The sequence below is a fragment of the Nannobrachium achirus genome, assembly GCF_963921795.1.
Source record: "Nannobrachium achirus genome assembly, chromosome: 10".
Taxonomy (NCBI): domain Eukaryota; kingdom Metazoa; phylum Chordata; class Actinopteri; order Myctophiformes; family Myctophidae; genus Nannobrachium; species Nannobrachium achirus.
The window spans coordinates 4,608,264-4,627,512 of record NC_137819.1 but is presented as its reverse complement, the minus strand read 5'-3'; the positions used below and the strand labels follow the sequence as shown (position 1 = coordinate 4,627,512).

The following is a 19,249-nucleotide window of genomic DNA, read 5'->3' as shown; positions in this document are numbered from 1 at the left end:
GACCTACTGTATCATACTATTATAATTTCAGGGAGTGTCAGCGGTCCTTTAACCCATTTAGGCCTAGAATTATTGAATGCTTTAACCAGTGAAAAATAGCAGATATACAGTCAAGCTCACAGCTGTCAGCTTGTAGATCTGCTATTTTTGAAAAAGTTGTGAAAATGTGTGCAATTCTTTGACTATATGTATTTTCAAAGCGAACATTTTTAACTCAAATTTTGCTTCTGGGTGGTCCCTGGAACTAAATATTTTGAGATGCGGGTCCGTGGCCAAATACATGTCATTTTGGGGGTCCTTCACATGAAAAGGTTTGAGAACCACTGACATAGTAGTCTCTCAAGAACAGACTAACTGAGCTCCATTTAAGTGAAAAGGACCTTTTCTTTGACGATGGCTAGCCAGATTGCTGACACAGAAACATAGGTTTTTCAAAGAATCTTAGAAGGAAAAATAAACCTTTAATCATGAATGCTTTTTTTGGTCCAATATGGCTCGAGAAGGATACACAAGAATAAGAAAGACAAAAAAAGAGAAGAATAAAAAAGAAAAAAAGGAGGAGGAGGATAAAGATACCAAACGGAGAGAGAAGAAAGGGTGGATGAGGTACAATGTGCAGTCGGCAGTCTCAGAAAAGATAATGTAAATAGGAGGTGGCAACGGGCGTCAGATAAAGTTATTAGGCCTGCATCCGACTTTAAGTCGATGCACAGGATTCCAGAAGTGTAGTGCTTATTCGCTCTTGTATCAAACCGGTACTCGAAACGTTCTTAGAATTTAACATATTTTCTAAAGTAAATATGGGGGCGGCTGTGTTAAGAACGTTTCGTTGTCAAGCTCAACGTTGGGCTTTTGGACCTAGAAATGGAGAAATGGAGAAAACCTGTTTGGCCTAAACATGGAGATGTGGAGAACACTATATATGGAGATAGTCCAGTCCATCATGTCATATGGGACTACCGTCATAGACAGTAGCAATTGTTAGGCCGGAGTCAATGGCTGTCTGTCTGACTGTCTGTAAAAGAAGTGATGTCACATGACATACTTTTTATGCCCATATATGAGTCATTCTGTACCACATCTCCATGTTTAGGCAAACTCCACACAGAAAGGCCCTAGGCATGTTCTCCCTGTGTCTCCTAGGGTTGATACCCTCACAAAAACATGAACAAACTCCCCCCAGAATGACAACAACTAGAATCGTCAGAGAAACGCTGTGGTTGGTCAGATGGTCAAGAATTGGCGCGACCTCGCCCTTTAGGGCGAGATCGCATGTCACCCTGAGGTCGCATATCAGCCTCAGGTGTCTTACTAGTTTACTCTAATCTTGTAAAATGCCCTAGATCAGGGGTCTTCAACAGGGGTCGGGACCCCTAGGGGGTCCTCAGAGGTACTACAGGGGGTCCTCCAAAACTGAGTGATAGAACCTTTTCCCCCCTTTTTGCCAGACCCATGAAATGGGTAGGCCTACATAAGCAAATGTCGGTCTGTCCCTTTTCTATATAAAGGGTATATATGATGATGACATGATGATGACATGCCTACAAAAGGCATGATGTCATAAATGATGATGACAGACAGGGGGTTGGCAATTTAAATTTATAGGCCCAGAGGGTTGGCAGAACCGGGGTCTGGCACAACCAGGTTGACCTGGTCTAGTTTATATTAACCGCTTGAACTGTGTCCATATTCGGAGAACTTTGGCCAAAAATAGCAGATCTACAAGCTCACAACGACTCACACTGCGAGGCTTTGTGAGCTTGTAGATGAGATATGTTTTGGCAAAGAGGTTTGGTCTAGAGGGGAAAAAGAGCAGACTAAGTACAGAATGAAAGGTCATTAAGTGTTGATGGTTCAAGTGGTTAAATATCTGAAAACACAAATTTACATGAATCCAAAATACAATGACGATTGTGCTGTCAAACAATGAAACTATAATATGGAATCTATGAAGAGATTGTGGGGGTACCTGCTTCATCTCTTTCTCAACCAAGGGGTCCTTGGCCTGAAAACATTGAAGACCCCTGCCCTAGATAAGAGTCTTCTGATTTCCTAAATTGTAGATATTCCCCCCAAAAGTCTGTAGTAGAGATCACAGCAAACATGTTTTCCTAATAAATCTATCATTTTTGTGTTGCCCTCCTCACATTAATAGCGCTGAGACCTTTCTGAAATATGGGTCATGTGTTTAAAATAAAATATCCTATTTGATATATTTTTTCCCTAACCTCCCACCAGGAGACTAGCACATGCAGTAGATAAACGCTGGGGCGTCACAAGGGGTAGGAAAGTGGGACTGAGTTACCAGGGCCCAAGGTGGAGGGGCCCTAGTAACTTTAGCTATTGAAAAATAGCAGATATACAAGCTCACAGCGCGGCACCGAGTGCCGCGCTGCGAGCTTGTAGATCTGCTATTTTTGAAAAGTCGTGAAAATGTGCGCAAATCTTTGAATATATTTATTTTTTAAGTGAACATTTGTAACTCAAATTTTGCTTCATGGGGGGTCCCTGGAACTAAATATTTTGAGATGGGGGGTCCTTCACGTGAAAAAAGTTTGAGCATCACTGACATGGAAACATAGGTTTCTTGGCACACATTTTCACGATTTTTCAAAAATGGCAGATCTACAAGCTCGCAGCGCGGCACTCGGTGCTGCGCTGTGAGCTTGTATATCTGCTATTTTTCAGTAGTTAACATTCATGGGGGGCCCGCAGTGAATCCTTGTACCCAGGGCCCAGAATTTGGTGTGACGCCCCTGGATTAACGCTCCTCTGTGATGTAGAGAGCTTGTTCTCTGTAGTGACGTCATGTGTTTACAGTAAACAGTTTACAGTTTAGGCATTTAGCAGACGCTTTTAATCCAAAGCGACTTACAATAAGCAGGTAATACACATCACTATAATAAGCAAGATAATATGTCAGTACATTAACAACAATATAGCAATATGACAAATGCATAGGAATATCAATCTAGAAAAAAACTATAACAAAAAGTAGACCACGCAACTAGTTAGTAAAAAAACTTCTAAAAACCCTATAAAATAAAATAAAATAAAATAAAATGCTATCTAGCTTCATGTATGGTCATTGGTGGTCACTGAGTGAAGGGGTAGTGTTACAGTAAGTCAGGGTTCCCCAATTAGTTTTCCCCACGGGCCGAATTATGTCTAGGGTACCAAGCTGAGGGCCACAACATTGCAGGGGGCGACGGCGGCGTTCCCGCTACTTAACTCCAGAGACAGTTCAGATATCGTCGTTGTCGGGTGAAAATCTTGTATGTCCAAAACCGTTAGTTTTGCATTTATCATTTTAAAAATGATTTAAACCAGTGAAAACAGACGATCTACAAGCACACAACGCCTCGCGGTGCGAGGCGTTGTGTGCTTGTAGATCTGCTGTTTTCACTACCTTTGTGCGACAGCCTTGTATGATTTGCGAAAGAACGTACAAATTTGGAGATACGAGGTTTCCACCCGACAACGACGATATACTAGTTGTTGCTGCTCTTATACCACTATTATTACTGGGGCCGCCTATTGGGGAACCCAGCAGTAAGTGCTATGGGTTTAGGTGGAGTCTGAAGACGTGAGTCTTCAGTCCACGGCGGAAGCCAGGTAGTGAGTCTGTTGTTAAGTGCGACAGGGAGTTTTTTTAGCGAGGGTTTTGTCAGCATCCCTGTGTGTTGTCTTGATGTGTTGACTTGTAGGTTGGTGGCCAGGTTTGTGCACCAGTTTGCTGTGCCTACACCTACAAGCTCTCAAGTGACACCGTTGTGCAATGGCGTATAATTTGATCTTAAGTTATCACTTCAAACCAAGGGTCTTCAACAGGGGGTCCGGGACCTCTAGGGGGTCCTCAGAGTTACTACAGGGGGTCCTCCAAATCTTTGTGTGATATAAGCTTTTTTTTTCTCCTTTTTTATATTAACCACTTGAACCCTAGTGTCCAAATTCTGAGAACTTTAGCCAAAAATAGCTACATATATCTACAATATCTACAAGCTGTGAGCTTGTAGATCGGCTATTTTTGGCAAAGAGGTGTCGTATAGAGGGTAAAAAGAGCAGACTAGTACAGTGAAGGGTCAAGTTTATTAAATATTGACGGTTCAAGTGGTTAAATATCTGAAAACACAAATTGACATGAATCCAAAATACACTGATGATTGTGCTGGCAAACAATGAAACTATATGGTATCTATGGGTTGTAGGGGGTCCCTGCTTCATCGATCTCTCAACTAAGGGGTCCATGGCCTGGAAATGTTGAAGAACCCTGACTTAAACCATAGACTTTGTTGACCGGGGTCCCCCAGGGGTCCAAACTAGGTCCCCTCCTTTTTCCCTCTACATCAGATGTCTTTGGCGAAAATAGCTAAAGTACAAGCGGCAACGTGTTTTGAACTTGTAGATTGGCTATTTTCGCCAAATATTTCCCTTGGAATAGGGACACTAGGGTCTAGGGTTTGTATGGTTTAGGCAGTTGACTACCACTCCATGTTGGAATATGTTTGATTAAATGGCTAAGAGTGATAAAGCACATATTGAGAACGAGGTACAGTGATCAGCCACCTTGATCATTTCAATAGATTTTCTTAGATTTTCCCAGTACTGTAATGATGATGCAATGTTTTTATCTAAACAATCTGAGGAGAATCATTTCTCAACCCATTTAGGCCTAGAATTACTGAATGCTTTAGTTTAACCAGTGAAAAATAGCAGATCTACAAGCTCACAGCGCGGTACCGAGTGCCGCGCTGCGAGCTTGTAGATCTGCTATTTTTTTTAAAGTCCTGAAAATGTGTGCAAATCTTTGACTATATGTATTTTCAAAGCGAACGTTTGTAACTCAAATTTTGTGATATTTTGAGATGGGGGTCCGTGGCCAAAGAAATATAATTTTGGGGGTCCCTCACATGAAAAGGTTTGAGAACCACTGACATAGTAGTCTCTCAAGAACAGACTAACTGAGCTCCAGTTAAGCGAAAAGGACCTTTTCTTTGACAATGGCTGGCCAGATCGCTGACATAGAAACATAGGTTTTTCAAAAAAACCTTAGAAGACGTGCCGTTCCAAAAACACCCATACTTGTTACATCATAGAATCAACCCCTTCCCTAATTACCATTCACCCAACACATGTTGGTGTGGCTAACTTTAGCTGGGTCACCACCCATGACAACCACGCATACCAATGAACTGGTGGGTGTGGCCACATAAAAACATCATTTTAACTCTTTCTGTACACTTTTTTGGAAAAATTCTTCCTCCTAGAATAATTATAATAGTAGATAATCATGTTTTATAGAGGGGAAAATCATGGCACCCCATCTTTAAAGCATAAAATAATGATACACAATAAGGTGTACCCGTTCTAAATGGGTTAAATGGCTAAGAGTGATAAAGCACATATTGAGAACGAGGTACAGTGATCAGTCACCTTGATCATTTCAATAGATTTTCCCAGTACTGTAATGATGATGCAATGTTTTTTTTTTTATCTCAAAAGTCTGATTAGAATCATTTCTTAAAATGTTTGTCTCTCCAGAGGTGGATGTGATCTGTAACATCCAGGCGACGTCTCCGGTCCTCCACCCGTTCCACATGAAGGAGGCTGTGGAGATGATCACGCTGCAAGGATGTGACTCCGTCTTCTCTGTGGTCAGACGACACCTGTTCCACTGGCAGAGGGTCAAGGACGGATGTACGTATGCACTATTGATTCGTTGACGTGTTAATTGACAAGAACACAAACATATATTTGTACATATCTGTCAAAAGGATGAAAACATACCAAAAGCTGGAGATAATTGAGCTTATTGTTATTTCCATAATTAGTGTGGAACTCCTTTGAGTGTAAGTTAGCAGTCAGCAGCCAGTTTAGTGTAAAGTTATGTAACAAACAATGCATAATGCGTTGGGGAGAGAGACGCTCATAAGATAATTCATCACATAAGAGGGTGTGAGGGTAATTAGAGGGCCGGTACAGCTGAAACACACTCATTGTAATGAAAGCTGTTGTGCTGTTACACCCAATGTGTCGTATACTGGACAATCACAGCCAGCTAAACTCTCCCTTGTAATTCCCCTCCAAGGAACAGGCAGGTGTTGTATATGGACTGGGTTTATTACAAGAAAGTGTGAAACTGTAACACAAATAAAGAAAAGGCACATATTAACATACTGTACATACAGCTTCTTACAGGCAGGGTTAACAAGCATTGACAGTTAGGTGTTCATCTAAGTATAGTATACAGAAAGTAATTGATTTAACTATAAAGTAAACATCAGGTACAGGTAAGAAATAATGAAGAATACTGGCTTCCCCATAACACAAGTAGGCCCAAGCCTGAACTTCCATCACTGTCAAGCATGGCAATTAAGTTTACACACACATGTAGAAATATCTCACAATATGTCCCAAAGTACAATGTCACAATGATAGATAATAGAGATGTTACCGATCAATCGGCAATGGATCGGATCGGGCCAATCAAAGCATGATCGGCGATAATCGGTGGTTTAGATCAAAAGGTAAATTCACCGATCCGATCCGATCGGTGCATCTGATCAACCAGCCGTTCAGTATGCCCACTTGAGGCCCATATTGGGGTATTGATTTCCACAGTGCTGAAGGAATAATTAGTTACTGCTATGATAATAAATACATAGTAATGCTGGTAAATAACTATAAGGCAAATATATAAATGAATTCATGAGTGAATGAATGAAATAAAGTTAAAACATTAACATTTAGAAAATATAAATAATAACTTGATCGGATCGGTGATTGATCGGGGTCGGGTGATCAAACTTTTGTGATCGGTGCTCGGTTCCAAAAAACCTGATCGGACCATCCCTAATAGATAACAACTCCACTTACTCATTAGAAACCAACAGATGGCTGTGGATGCAACTTCAGAAAACACTCAGGCTGTTTCTCGATCGCAGGCTTGGTAACTGGGTCCTTGGGTCCTTGGTAGTTCAGACTTGCAAGTTCGCCTTGGGAGTAAGAGCTTCCGAGGACGGGAGGACGCACGTCGCTGATTCTGGGATTGGAACAGTACTTACTGCAGCGTACTTGGTGACGTCACCACCTCAGCTTGTCCTCTGTGTGGATATGCCCAGAGCAGATCTACAAACTAACAACTCGTCTTAATGCAAAGCATTGTTAGTTTGTAGATCAGGGTTCTTTGTAGTATAAAATAGGCATAGGCACATGCACTTTACAATATAAAAATATTATACAAACACCACTGTTTACAATGTACAATATAGGCATTTAGCAGGTGCTCTTAATCCAGAGCTATTCAAATAAGTGAGGACATAAAACCACAACGTAGCCTATTCTCTTTTATATAAATGTTAAAACGTTTTTGTTAATATGCTTATAATGTAGGGTTACTGTAGGCCTATCAGCCAGGAAAATAAATACACGACTTGGCATGTATTATGATGATAGGCGTCTGGCTACTGCCCGATTGTGTAATTTATGAGAGCCTTAGTAGGCTACAGACCCTAATGCATTGCCACCAGAACAATATAGCAATGCGTCGTTTTCTTTTTTCATGATTTGCACACCAAACTTTGGAAAGTAGCCTATATGGCATGCCTTTATGTTACATAGGCCTACTGTAAACACATCGACACTGTAGCCTGCAGTGCAGGTTATTATCACTGGCCACTCACAGCCACAATTCTAAGGGGATTCTTTTATGAACTCATCTTTGTTTTACATTGGATAGCCTTTCCTGTGGCATTATTTATAATGTGTCATTATTTATGACACATTATCAATAATGCCATATGAAAGTCTATCCAGTGTAAAACGAAATGAGACAGTAGCCTATACTGTCAGGCTTAGTTACTTTACATTACTTCAGACCATTTATAAAATATTCCATTTAACATTTTGACAAAACAGCAATTTTTACATCGCGGTGCAACTGCCATTTCGGGCCCACCTATGCTGTATGCTATTATTATTCCATTATCGCATCCTGCATCCGTTGTCATACCTCTGTTGGAGCCAGGAGGAGGTGAGAAGAGAAGCTTGCTGCCTGCATCTTTGAAGGTCTGGGAGCTCGTTTGGAATAATGTTGATCATTGTAGGTTTAGGGTGGCTATTAATAATAATGTATTTCCCCCACTGTGTACAAAGTAGGCCTATATAATAGAATATAAAACTAAACAAAATAAACATTCAATATTTAGCAGAGACTAATGGTATTATTTGAAAATATCACTGTGTCTACAATTTAATTCTGCACATCAAAACAAGTTAAAACTTACGTTCACACATAAAGTGGCCTATAAGACAAAATCGCACACAAACCAGGCATAGGAGATGATCTCAAATTTTATTCTCAAAATATAAACAGAATTAAATTGATGGATAGAAAGAAAGAGGAGAGGAATGAAATGCATGAATGATGTACTGTACTGTATATGACATGAAGTAAACAATTGCTGATAACCTCTTTAATGTGTAGGCCTATTTATTAACACAATACTGCATAATGTTATTCTATTTACCTGATTATGGATGGAGCCAACTGTCACACACCTTGCAGACGTATTAAGCTAAATAATGAGTTCATGAATCCATTATCAAAACATCTTTGGACTGCTTCAGTCTACTGTACTTGTATGTCACACATGTCACAATGGACCATTCGTATACTGTAGCCTACTTAGCATGCATGACACACAATGGACCATTCATATGCATATTCCATTCCTACATATAGCGCATTGACACACATTGTTGACAGCTTTTGTTAAGAGGTGTGAAAACTATTAATGCAACTTTAGTCCTATAAATAGTGGCCCTACACACTCACACACCCCTAATACTAAATTTGAATAAACACATGCATATTTCTCTGGACTAATTCCTCTTGCTTGGAATTGCTTGGAACAGTGTAGTCCTGATGGCCGGTCATCTGCAGTCAGGTTAGCGGCGGCTGGCGGCGACTCAAGCGTCCACACGTTCGGTGCACCGGTTTGAAGTTAATTTACAACATTCAAGCCTAAAATAAATCATAAAACGACACTCCGTGGCAAAACGAAAAAAATATTCGGACTGTACTGCGGTCCGTCTGTGTCAGCCATACTGGTTTGTTTTTTGCTGGCTCTCTTGTGGGCGGTCCTATCCGGGTCGTGTTGCATTCTGGGCCATTTGCTGTGGAAAGTCTACAGAAGTCAGCTCCGATGCATCCTCTGTAAAGTGGGAGGATCAAGTTCACATCCGGGAATTTGGTCTCTACTTGGTCAAATGCAGACTTGAGATTGGAAGGGTACTTGGGCAGCAACTTATGACGTATCACAAGTTCACGAGGACTGAAGTCTAGACAAGAATCCACATCGATAAACAGCCTCAGACATGCTGCTTCTTGTATTGCTTTCAGGTGAATCAAAGAAGGTCTCAGCAAGAACAGTCTCTAACGTCATCTAGGCTCCATGGGTGGCGGGTGGCCACGTCCGGTGGCCACCCAAAATAACATTAGCGTCTATGAGCACTTCGTCACTTCCGCCACCCAAAAGTGTCATGGCGATGTCCCATGGTGTGCCAACTTTCGGGTGTTGTCTGTTCCGCGACCGAGTATTTCCCGGTGAATCTGTGCGCAACGGTGGGGGCTTGGGAGTGTGGGGGACACAAACCACTGACTATTGCTGATGATGGAGAGGTTATAGCTTAGCTTTTATGTATTATGTAATGTAATCTTGCCGATTTAGTAAGAGACTCGTCGCCAATTGCAAGATATTTAAAAGTTATTTGGGGCCATGATGATATCCTTTCTTCCCACAACAAGGATTTATATTGTCTGTGTTATTGTTTACAACCACAGTTATTCACGTGTGGCAAGATCGCGGTTCACTAGTTTTTAGGCTATAGACTCGAGGTGGGTGAAGACTTTTCAGAAGTTTTAAGGTCTTATTTTAGTTGTTTCTCTTTCTCATAAGCTCGCAACCCTCCTTGCCCATCGGCCCCCACCTTTGCGCACAGATTCACCGGGAAATACTCGGTCGCGTCTGTTCCTGCCTAACCTTCCTTGAGGTGAATGAGGAAATACCAGGTACTTCCTGTAAAATAAGCTAGAGCACAACAATATACACAGCGCCCCCTGGAGGCAGGGAGGTACGAGCCTTGAAGAAGAAAGGAGGAACAGTGCCCCAGTGGCAGTAAAGTGAAATAAGAAAGATGTTCCATTACAGCTGTCATGATGTGTTTCTTATAATTCAATTTCCCATGTACCATAATAAATTCATGCACAGTTGTTTTGTTATATGTAACCTTAAACCCGCAAATCACCCTATTGATTACTCCCCCCGTAGAGACTTGAATTCATGGATATGTTTGAGCGGTACTAAACTCTCCTACATCTGGCTTTGTCTGTATGTCCTGCGTGTGTGTGTGTGTAGTGTGTACGTATGGCCAGGGTCACATTGGCCAAGCTTCGCGGGGCGCTTAATGGAATTAACTCATACATAGCACCGCTCACGTCACACTGGGTGTGGTTTATTTAGTTTTTGTCGCATTCCTAAGTCAATCATTTTTTGGAGACTCTTTGTGTCTCCATAGTAGGGAACAAAGCAGGCTCTTTGTGTCTCCATAGTAGGGAACAAAGCAGGCTCTTTGTGTCTCCATTGGGACACAAAGAGGTCATCAAATTATTGGTGTAGGAATGCATGTAAACAAAAAAAAAAAGAAAAAAAAAACATCCTTGAATTCAAGTCTCCATGGGATTAGTAATTGATAGACAAAAAGTTGTTTTGGGTGAACTATCCCTTTAAGCCAGTGTTTTTCAACCACTGTGCCTGGGGACCTTTGGTGTGCCCCTGAGAAGGGTCAAGTGTGCCCCTTGAAACTGCTTGAAAGCCCCAGTATTGTATTTATCATTTTAAACATGATTTAAACTAGTGAAAACAGCCGATCTACAAGCACACAACGCCTCGCACCGCGAGGCGTTGTGTGCTTGTAGATCTGCTGTTTTCACTACTGTTGTGCGACAGCCTTGTATGATGAAGCAGGGCTTTACTTTGTGAAGAAACGTACAAATTTGAAACCTGGAGATACGAGGTTTCTTCCCGACAGTGACAATATTTACACGCCTGTTTTATTTTGGTGTGCCCATGGATTCTTGGGACATGAAAAGTGTGCCCATGCACAAAAAAGGTTGAGAAACACTGCTTTAAGCTTCTTCCTGCCAGGGACGTGCTGGCCATTGGGAAAAGCGCGACAACTCCCGAACGGCCGGTCCATTCCTATGGCCTGTCCAGGCCGGCCATTCATTTTGAATGGCTGGCCCACAAAGTAAATATAACTCATGTACTTGGCCCACTGGCGTGTCTCTCATGAGCTGAAATGGCCAATCTTTGAGTAGCAAAATCACATTGGCCCCACTGGCTTGTCTATCATCTGAATACCGGCCCACTACTTCGTACCTAGCTTCGTTGACTACTCCTAGATAGTCTACATACTGTACAACATCATTAGACCCTCTTTATACCAGAAAAAATTGGAGACCTAAAATCACAGTAACCGCTCATCGGTTAGTATTATAGGGCCTCACAGCGTGCCCAGAAGGCGATAAAATCTGGTGCGCAGCCAATGAGGTTCTCTCCAACTCCTTTTCCCGGGCTGAATCAGGGGCCCAGTTCGTCCCTGCTTCCTGCTGTCCATCCTATCTTTAGAGATGACCAAGCCATCGTATTTAAACCATAAGCTTCCTCTCTCTGTCCTTCCTAGCTGGAGAGAGGACCAGGCCACTGAATATGAACCCTGCCAAAAGACCTGGGCGCCAAGACTGGGATGGTGAACTGTTTGAGAACGGATCCTTCTACTTCGCCACTAAAGACCTCGTACTCAAAGGATTACTGCAGGTAGGGATGGGACGATAAGCGATATTATCGTTTATCGTGATAAAAAACACTCACACTTTAATATATCGTGATATCGTCCTCCGTCATGCACTGGGATCAATTCACATTTATCTGCAGAGCTGCACATCCGGTACCACTTAAACCCTCTATAATTGGTAAAAGTACTTATAATATATGTACTTAATATATTTTTTCACTCTCTATCAAATGTCTTTGCCAAAAAATAGTCGATCTTCAAGCTCACAACGCGTCGCGCAACTTGTAGATCTGCTATTTTTTGGCAAATGTTCCGCCTCAGGATAATAGTTTTGATCATCGTGATAATATCGTAAATCGTGATTTCTTTGGTCACAATAATCGTGATATGACATTTTCATATCCTCAGATCCCTACCTGCAGGTGATTTACATGAATTGTCCTTTTGAATATCCAGCTGTGAAGATGGTTGAACACCCACTGTCTTTTTTATTTCTTTCTTTGTTTTTGGAGTGGTGAAGCCGCCTCCCACCGTTCGACTTGTGTCCCTATGTGTAACAATAGTAACTGAATAGTAACTGAATTAAATACATTGATTTAAATTTGCAATGATCTACTATATCGTTTGCAAAAGCAAAATATTGTACCGCTTTGTATCGTTTCGTATCGTTTTAAAATGTGGCAATCGGTATCAAAATGTTTTGCAATGCAAATAATTGATTGTATGGAAAGTATTTGTGCCTTATATTGAGCAAGAGGGAAAATGAAAAAGAGGGGTCTAATTACCTTTCCATTCCATATAGCTACTCTTGGTCTATCGACAAATGTGTGTAATCATTGAATCGAATCGTATCGTAATGCCATGAATGAACCAATATCGTCCATGTATCGTATCGTTAACCATCATATCGTATCGCTGTTAAAATGTATCGTTACATCCCTAGTGGTGCAGCATAAACAGCTGCAGTGCCGCTTGGTGACCAAATGGCGCTGTTGAGCAGCCTAGACACACACAAACGCGTGCACACGCAAGCACGCACGCATGCGCGCACACACACACACACACACACACACACACACACACACACACACACACGCACACGCACACGCACACACACACACACACACACACACACACACACACACACACACACACACACACAGGGTATAGCTCCTCAAAAGCACCGCTCCACTTCTAATTGATGGGTTTGATTTTGTCTTCACACCGACTGATGTAGATCACAGAGTTTTGCTATTTTGGCCGGATTTACACCAGCCCAAATCCGATTTGGTTCTCAAATCTGATCTTTTGGCCCAACTTTTCACACTGCATTTGCAAGTGACCAGATCGGATCTGTGCGTTCTGACCGATTTTAACAGCGTCAGCCCAAAGCTGCCCTGTGGCGACATATCTGCTTTAATTACCGTGGTAACGACGTAGGCGTCATGACGTTACGTCGACACTATTTGATTACGTTCAGGAAATGCGACATAATAGACCATAGTAAACATACGTTACAATATTGTTTTTCTCTCTTTTCTTTACTCTTGTGTTTCGCTCTTCTCTCTGGTTTTATCTGTTTAGCTCACGTGTTTTCTCTCTTCTCTCTTGTTTTTCTCATTTGCTCAGTGCGCTGTAATCAAATAAAAGTAAATACTCACGCTCCGTAATGACGTCATTACAGTGGAGCTCCATGCTCGGGTCGCGCAGCAAGTGACGTTTGGACAGTTTGATGTGACTTGCATGTGACTTGCGTATAACTCAGTGGGGTGGATGTGGTTACTGCTTTCAGAGTCAGATGTCCTCAGATCCGGATCAGATTTGAAACCACCTCTGGATGTGTTTTTTCAAAATCGTATTTCATGTGACCTGCATGTGACCTGTCTGGATTTAGACTATTTAAAAAAAAATCGGATTTCACTTTTGATGTGACTCAGATCTGATTCAGGCTAGATTTCAGTGGCAATGTAAAGCCGGCCTTAGAAGTGTTGAATAGCAGATAGATAATGGTGTCACACATGATGTTTTTCAAACAGTGTTGTCTTCCCCTCTCCCCTGTTCATTACCGTGTCTGCAGGGTGATGAGGTGGCCTACTATGAGATGCCGCCAGAGTACAGTGTGGACATCGATGTGGACAGCGACTGGCCTGAAGCCGAACGGAAGGTCCTCAGGTGGGACAAACTAACCACACATACCGGTACACATTAATGAGAGAGAGACAGAGAGAGAGAGAGAGAGAGAGAGAGAGAGAGAGAGAGAGACATGCGCATGCGCGCACGTAAACAGCAGACATCTTCTTTACCCTTTATGTGAGTGGTTCTCATACGTTTTCATATTTAGCCGTGGACCCCTATTTGCAAAGATTTTGTGTCAGGGACATATGGGACCCCCATACGTTTTGCGTTGTTATGATCTTTCAGGATTAGTCCAAATGTTTTTGTTTTTTTTAGCCAAACTTTTTTTCTAAAATAGCTGGTGTACAAGTTCAGAACACTGGGCACCTTGCATCGCTCTCTCTCTCTCTTTCATGTACAGTGTTTCTACAATTCACAATATTCTCAAAAGTGTTTAAAGGTAATTGCTCTGTTTGTATGTACAGATTCTCTACAATTGAATTAACAGTTTGGGCATTTAGCATACTTCCAAGGATCCCTGGCTAATATGACAATTATGCCTTAATACATTATAATTGTCCTCTATAACTACAATGAAAAGCAGCTTAAATATTTTATTCCTTCTAGAAATAGTGAATCTTTCACTCAATAGGGAAAATGCCTGTCACAAGTTGATGATGACATAAAACCATGTATGGTCTATCCCTATGGAATTTATGGCATACATGTGCAAAACAACATTTGGAAATATTGATTTGATGCTCATATTAACCATAGGAAGTATTACATTTGATTTTATTTGCACATGCATGCCATAAATTCCATAGGAATAAATCACACATGGTTTTATGACATCATCAACTTGCGACAGGCATTTCCCCTATTGAGTGAAAGATTATATATTTCTAGATGAAATAAAATATCGAAGGTGTTTTTACATTTTTACATTTTACATTTACATTGTAGTTATAGAGGACAATTATAATGTATTAAGGCATATTTGTCCTATTAGCCAGGGATCCTTCAGAGCGACTTACAGTAAGCTCTCTCTCTCCCTCCAGGTACGGTTACTTTGGGCGAGACAAGCCCGAGGTGGTGCGTCTGTTGCTGTGTAAGGTGTTTGGATGTCTGACAGACCAGATGAATATGTCCGCGTCTGGAGAGGAGATTGTCGAGATCTCCATCAAAACCAGAGACATCATGGGCTTACGCATGCTGAACAGAGAAGGAGTGAAGGTATAATAATTCATAATAATAATACAGGATTTTTGTGTTGCCGTTTTTAACCGTGGCCCTAAATCTGAAAAAAAAGAAGATCTATAAGCTCACAACACGTTGCATTTCGAAACATTTGTGACATTTTGGCGTTCCCATTGGTGTGCCTTAAAGGAGTAGTTCACCCCCAAAATGACTTTTTCTCCTATTGATTACTCACACCATGGAGACATGAGTTCAATAATATATATATATATATATATATATATATATATATATATTCCTTTTTTTTTTATTCCTAAGACAATCATTTTATTATAGTAAATTTACCCCCATTGATTCCGGGTGGGAACCCAAATGCATTTGGGTGAGTAATCAATAGAAAAAAGGAGAATTTTGGGGAGAAACGGCGTTCCTACCATTTAAAAGGATGTTGCAGCAGTTGTTTGTTCCAAAGAAGCAATGTATAATGTTTGTTCAAGCCGTCTTACCCAAACAGGACTAGTTAACAGGCCTGGAATTTTGTCATTTTAGGGGCAAGTCCACTTGGCCTTTGGTGTTGTCCATTGTTTGAGGGCACAAAGGCCAAATGCCAGGGCAGGAAGAACATCAAATAAAACAAGATTCTAGTCCATTGAAATCATTTTTTGAATTTAAGGGTTAGGGATGATAACTTAATCTGTAGTGAAATAGATAAATTATGGTATTTACAATCTGATCCATGCTCAGCCCTGCACCAATCAAAGTCACTGGATTTGTTTAAAGATGGGAACTGGGGAGTTAAGATTTCAGAATCTCAACAAAAGAAACTGGTGACATGAAAGAGACATCGGTGTGTCTGTCTACATGACAAGAAAGAGACAGAGGAGAAAGTGGTCCAGTCAGCTGGGGCATCAAGGCCACTGTGGCCTCAGGTCATGCTATTGTTTTTAGGGGCACAAGGCCAAACTGAAGGGCAACGTGCATGCGTGCGTGCGTTCCTTGCGTCCCTCCATGGCCTTCATGGCCTCCGTGAAATTCCTGCCCTGCTTATTAATCATTCTTTTATTTTCTTCTCTCACTTCAAAGTCCATTTTCTCGCTACACATCAGCCGCCTACACTGTTAAAAACACATACAAGCAATTACATCTCCAGGGGTGTTGTCAAAACTCTGAACTCTGTTGAAATCCCTCCGTCCCTCATCTCCAATGCAAGTGGATGGGATGCAGAAGTACCGCAAGACGCCAAGTCGAGCGGTACTTCTGCGTCCCATGCATGGAGATGAGAGAGGGAGGGATTTCTACGGAGCTGAAAGTCCCTTCAGCTTTTTAACAACAATGGCGCGCCCCTGGAGATGTAATAGCTTGTATGTGTTGCTAACAGTGTCAGTGATTGATGTGTAGCGAGAGAATGGACTTTAAAGCAAAAAAAATAAATTAAATAAAAACGGATTAACAATTGATCGTTCCCGTTTTAAGCCCTGTTTAGGTAGGACGGCTCGAACAAAAATGTAATATTTAGCTTCTTTGAAACAAACAACTGCTGGACCATCCTGGAAGCTTCTAAAAATATACTTTTTGTCTCCACCAGCCGAATGCATGGGAGAGAGTATGTTTTTGCCCCTGTCCGTCCGTCCGTCCGTCCGTCCGTCCGTCCGTGCGTGCGTGCATGCGTGCGTTCCTTGCGTCCCTCCAGTTTGTTACCAGCTAATCTCCGGCGCTGTTGGCCCGGTCGCTGCCAAAATGAGCACACACAGTCCCTGGATGCCAATTCAGAACCTCTGGCCCACATTTTTAAGATGGCCCTGTTCTAGCGCCACCATGTGGCCGATGTTTGCAAAACAAATTTCTGTACACTAGTCTTAGAGATTTTGTCCACAAATCCTACAAATTGGGAGACAGTATCTCTACAGTCATGTGATCAACATGGATCTGTCCGATTTTCCATATTCCATCCTGATTGGCTACAATTGGCTTCCAAAGTTTGCAGGATTGCTCCGTTTTGAACAAACTTTCTCAAATCATGAACACAGCATGCAATCTTGGTGAAATTGAGCGTGCACGTTCCCACTAGGCCGAAGAAGAAATGTCACTTCAAATTTCTCATATCAGCCTTATGGTGGCGCTATAATAGGGCAATTTGTGTTTTTACCTTTAACTACACCAATAAGTGGGAAACTTTGTATGCGCACTCCGTAGAGGCTAAGGATAAACCTTTGCCCTGCATTTTTCACAATTGCCTTTTATAGCGCCACCAGGAGGACAACTTATGTAAAACACATTCTTTGCTATTACGCAATCAGATTTTCTCCAACAATCATGCAAATCAGTACACAGTGTCTCTATATAGTCATGTGATCAAGTCCGATCCGTCTGATATTTCATATTCCATCCTAATTGGCTAATATTGGCTTCCAAAGTTTGCTGGATTGCTCAGTATTTTGAACAAAATGCCTCAAATCATCAACGCAGCTTGCGATTAGGGTGAAATTTGCCACACATATTCCCACTAGGTCAAGGAACAAATGCTACCCTTTTCACATTGGCCTGTTATAGCACCACCAGCAGGTAGACTTTAGCAAAACACATTTTTGGAACACAATGCCTCAAATCGTTAATGCAGCGTCCGACTGCCATGAAAGGTCTAAGATTGGCGAAGAACACATGCCACCCTTTTTACTAGTGGTGCGCGGGCCGACCCGGTGCCCCCACCCGCCCGCCAACCCGCCCGCCAGCGGGTGGGTGGGTCAAGGTTTCAGACCTTTTCAGGCAGGCGGCGGGCGGGTGGGTTATCACCACTCTCACGTGCAAAAAATAAATAAGAATAATCACCTGTTCTTATTTGCCTTTTATTCTTAATAAGAGTAGGCCTATAAGAATAAGAATACAACGTTTGAATACGAGCACGAGCGAGCAAGTTTCAAAATGCACAAGAGAGGAGCGAGGTTTCTCCACCTCTCCTTGGTGCAAGGACCGTCCCAATTCCGCTCCTGTTGGGGCCGCGAACCACATCTTGCCAACATTTGACACAACGTGAGCACAGCAGAGAAGATGCACACATTCAGCGTGTGTCGCTGATCAGGATTTCACTTAAATGTCTCTGAGCTCTGACTCTCTGTCATCCACACAAGTCGGTTTATAGCTAAATACTTTGTGTCGGTTAAGTTATATAACCAGCCAGTCAACGGATACGATTTGAAACACAACTTTCACAAGTGAGGCGGATTTTTTGACTGAATGAACCAACCACGCTTACCTCGAGTCGCTCCCATCTCTCCAATCTGGTGATTAATCAATAACCAACAGGATTTAATATTGTCCGTCTTTTGCTGTCTGTTTAAAGTGCGAGGCGAAGTATAAATATGATTGACATAAAACCGCCATTCTTACCCTGATGATGCCCGGCGATTAGAGAGAATGAACGTCTTTGAATGAATGTCTTTTAGGCTAAACCCCAATTTGAACAACACGTTTGTTTATTTAGCCCAAACAATATTGTGCTACTGTAAACGTTTCTGTAAAGCGACTTTGGGTACTTAGAAGAGCCGTATATAAAGATGAGCTATTGTGGAGATGATATACCATCTTTTTTTTAATTGATTTTTAATTTGATTTGTATATTGTTCTGCGGCGCGGGCGGGTTACGTTCCCTGCGGGCTGTGGGTCGTGCGGGTTATGAAAAAAACCTCACCCGCGCAACACTACTTTTTACATTGGCCTATTATAACACCACCAGGACGCCTGGCCTGGTGGAGACCTGTGCTCGGGAGAGCACTGCTTCTAGTTGAATATAATTCCATCTTGGAGTTGGAGCCCTTTTTCATTGACTAGTGGTTTTTACTCTTTATCCCCCCCCCCACCAGGTGGTGCTGTTGACCTCCAGTGAGGACCCCATGAGCGAGGCACTGTGTGACACAGTGTTCAAGAGAATGGGCTGCCAGGTCAGGCAGACTGGAGTGGAGCTGCTGGCAGACATGAACCACATGCTGGAGGAGAAAGGTCTGGACTGGAAGGATGTGGCTTATATGGGTAAAACAGTTATTAAATGTTTATATGAATAATGTCTTATTTTATTATTATGTTA

At 42.0% G+C, this 19,249-nt stretch overlaps 1 protein-coding gene across 1 annotated transcript in view; it reads left to right on the top strand.

Moving 5' to 3' along the window:
* LOC308292361 (N-acylneuraminate cytidylyltransferase-like) overlaps positions 1-19,249 on the top strand; it is a gene marked incomplete at both ends in the record, with an annotated part of 33,237 nt that overhangs the window by 9,073 nt on the left and 4,915 nt on the right. The window contains 5 exons of the mRNA XM_080734674.1: positions 5,542-5,697; positions 11,746-11,879; positions 13,934-14,028; positions 15,033-15,207; positions 19,029-19,194. Coding sequence (XP_080590800.1) covers positions 5,542-5,697; positions 11,746-11,879; positions 13,934-14,028; positions 15,033-15,207; positions 19,029-19,194 — 726 coding nt within the window. The remainder of the gene's footprint in view (positions 1-5,541; positions 5,698-11,745; positions 11,880-13,933; positions 14,029-15,032; positions 15,208-19,028; positions 19,195-19,249) is intronic.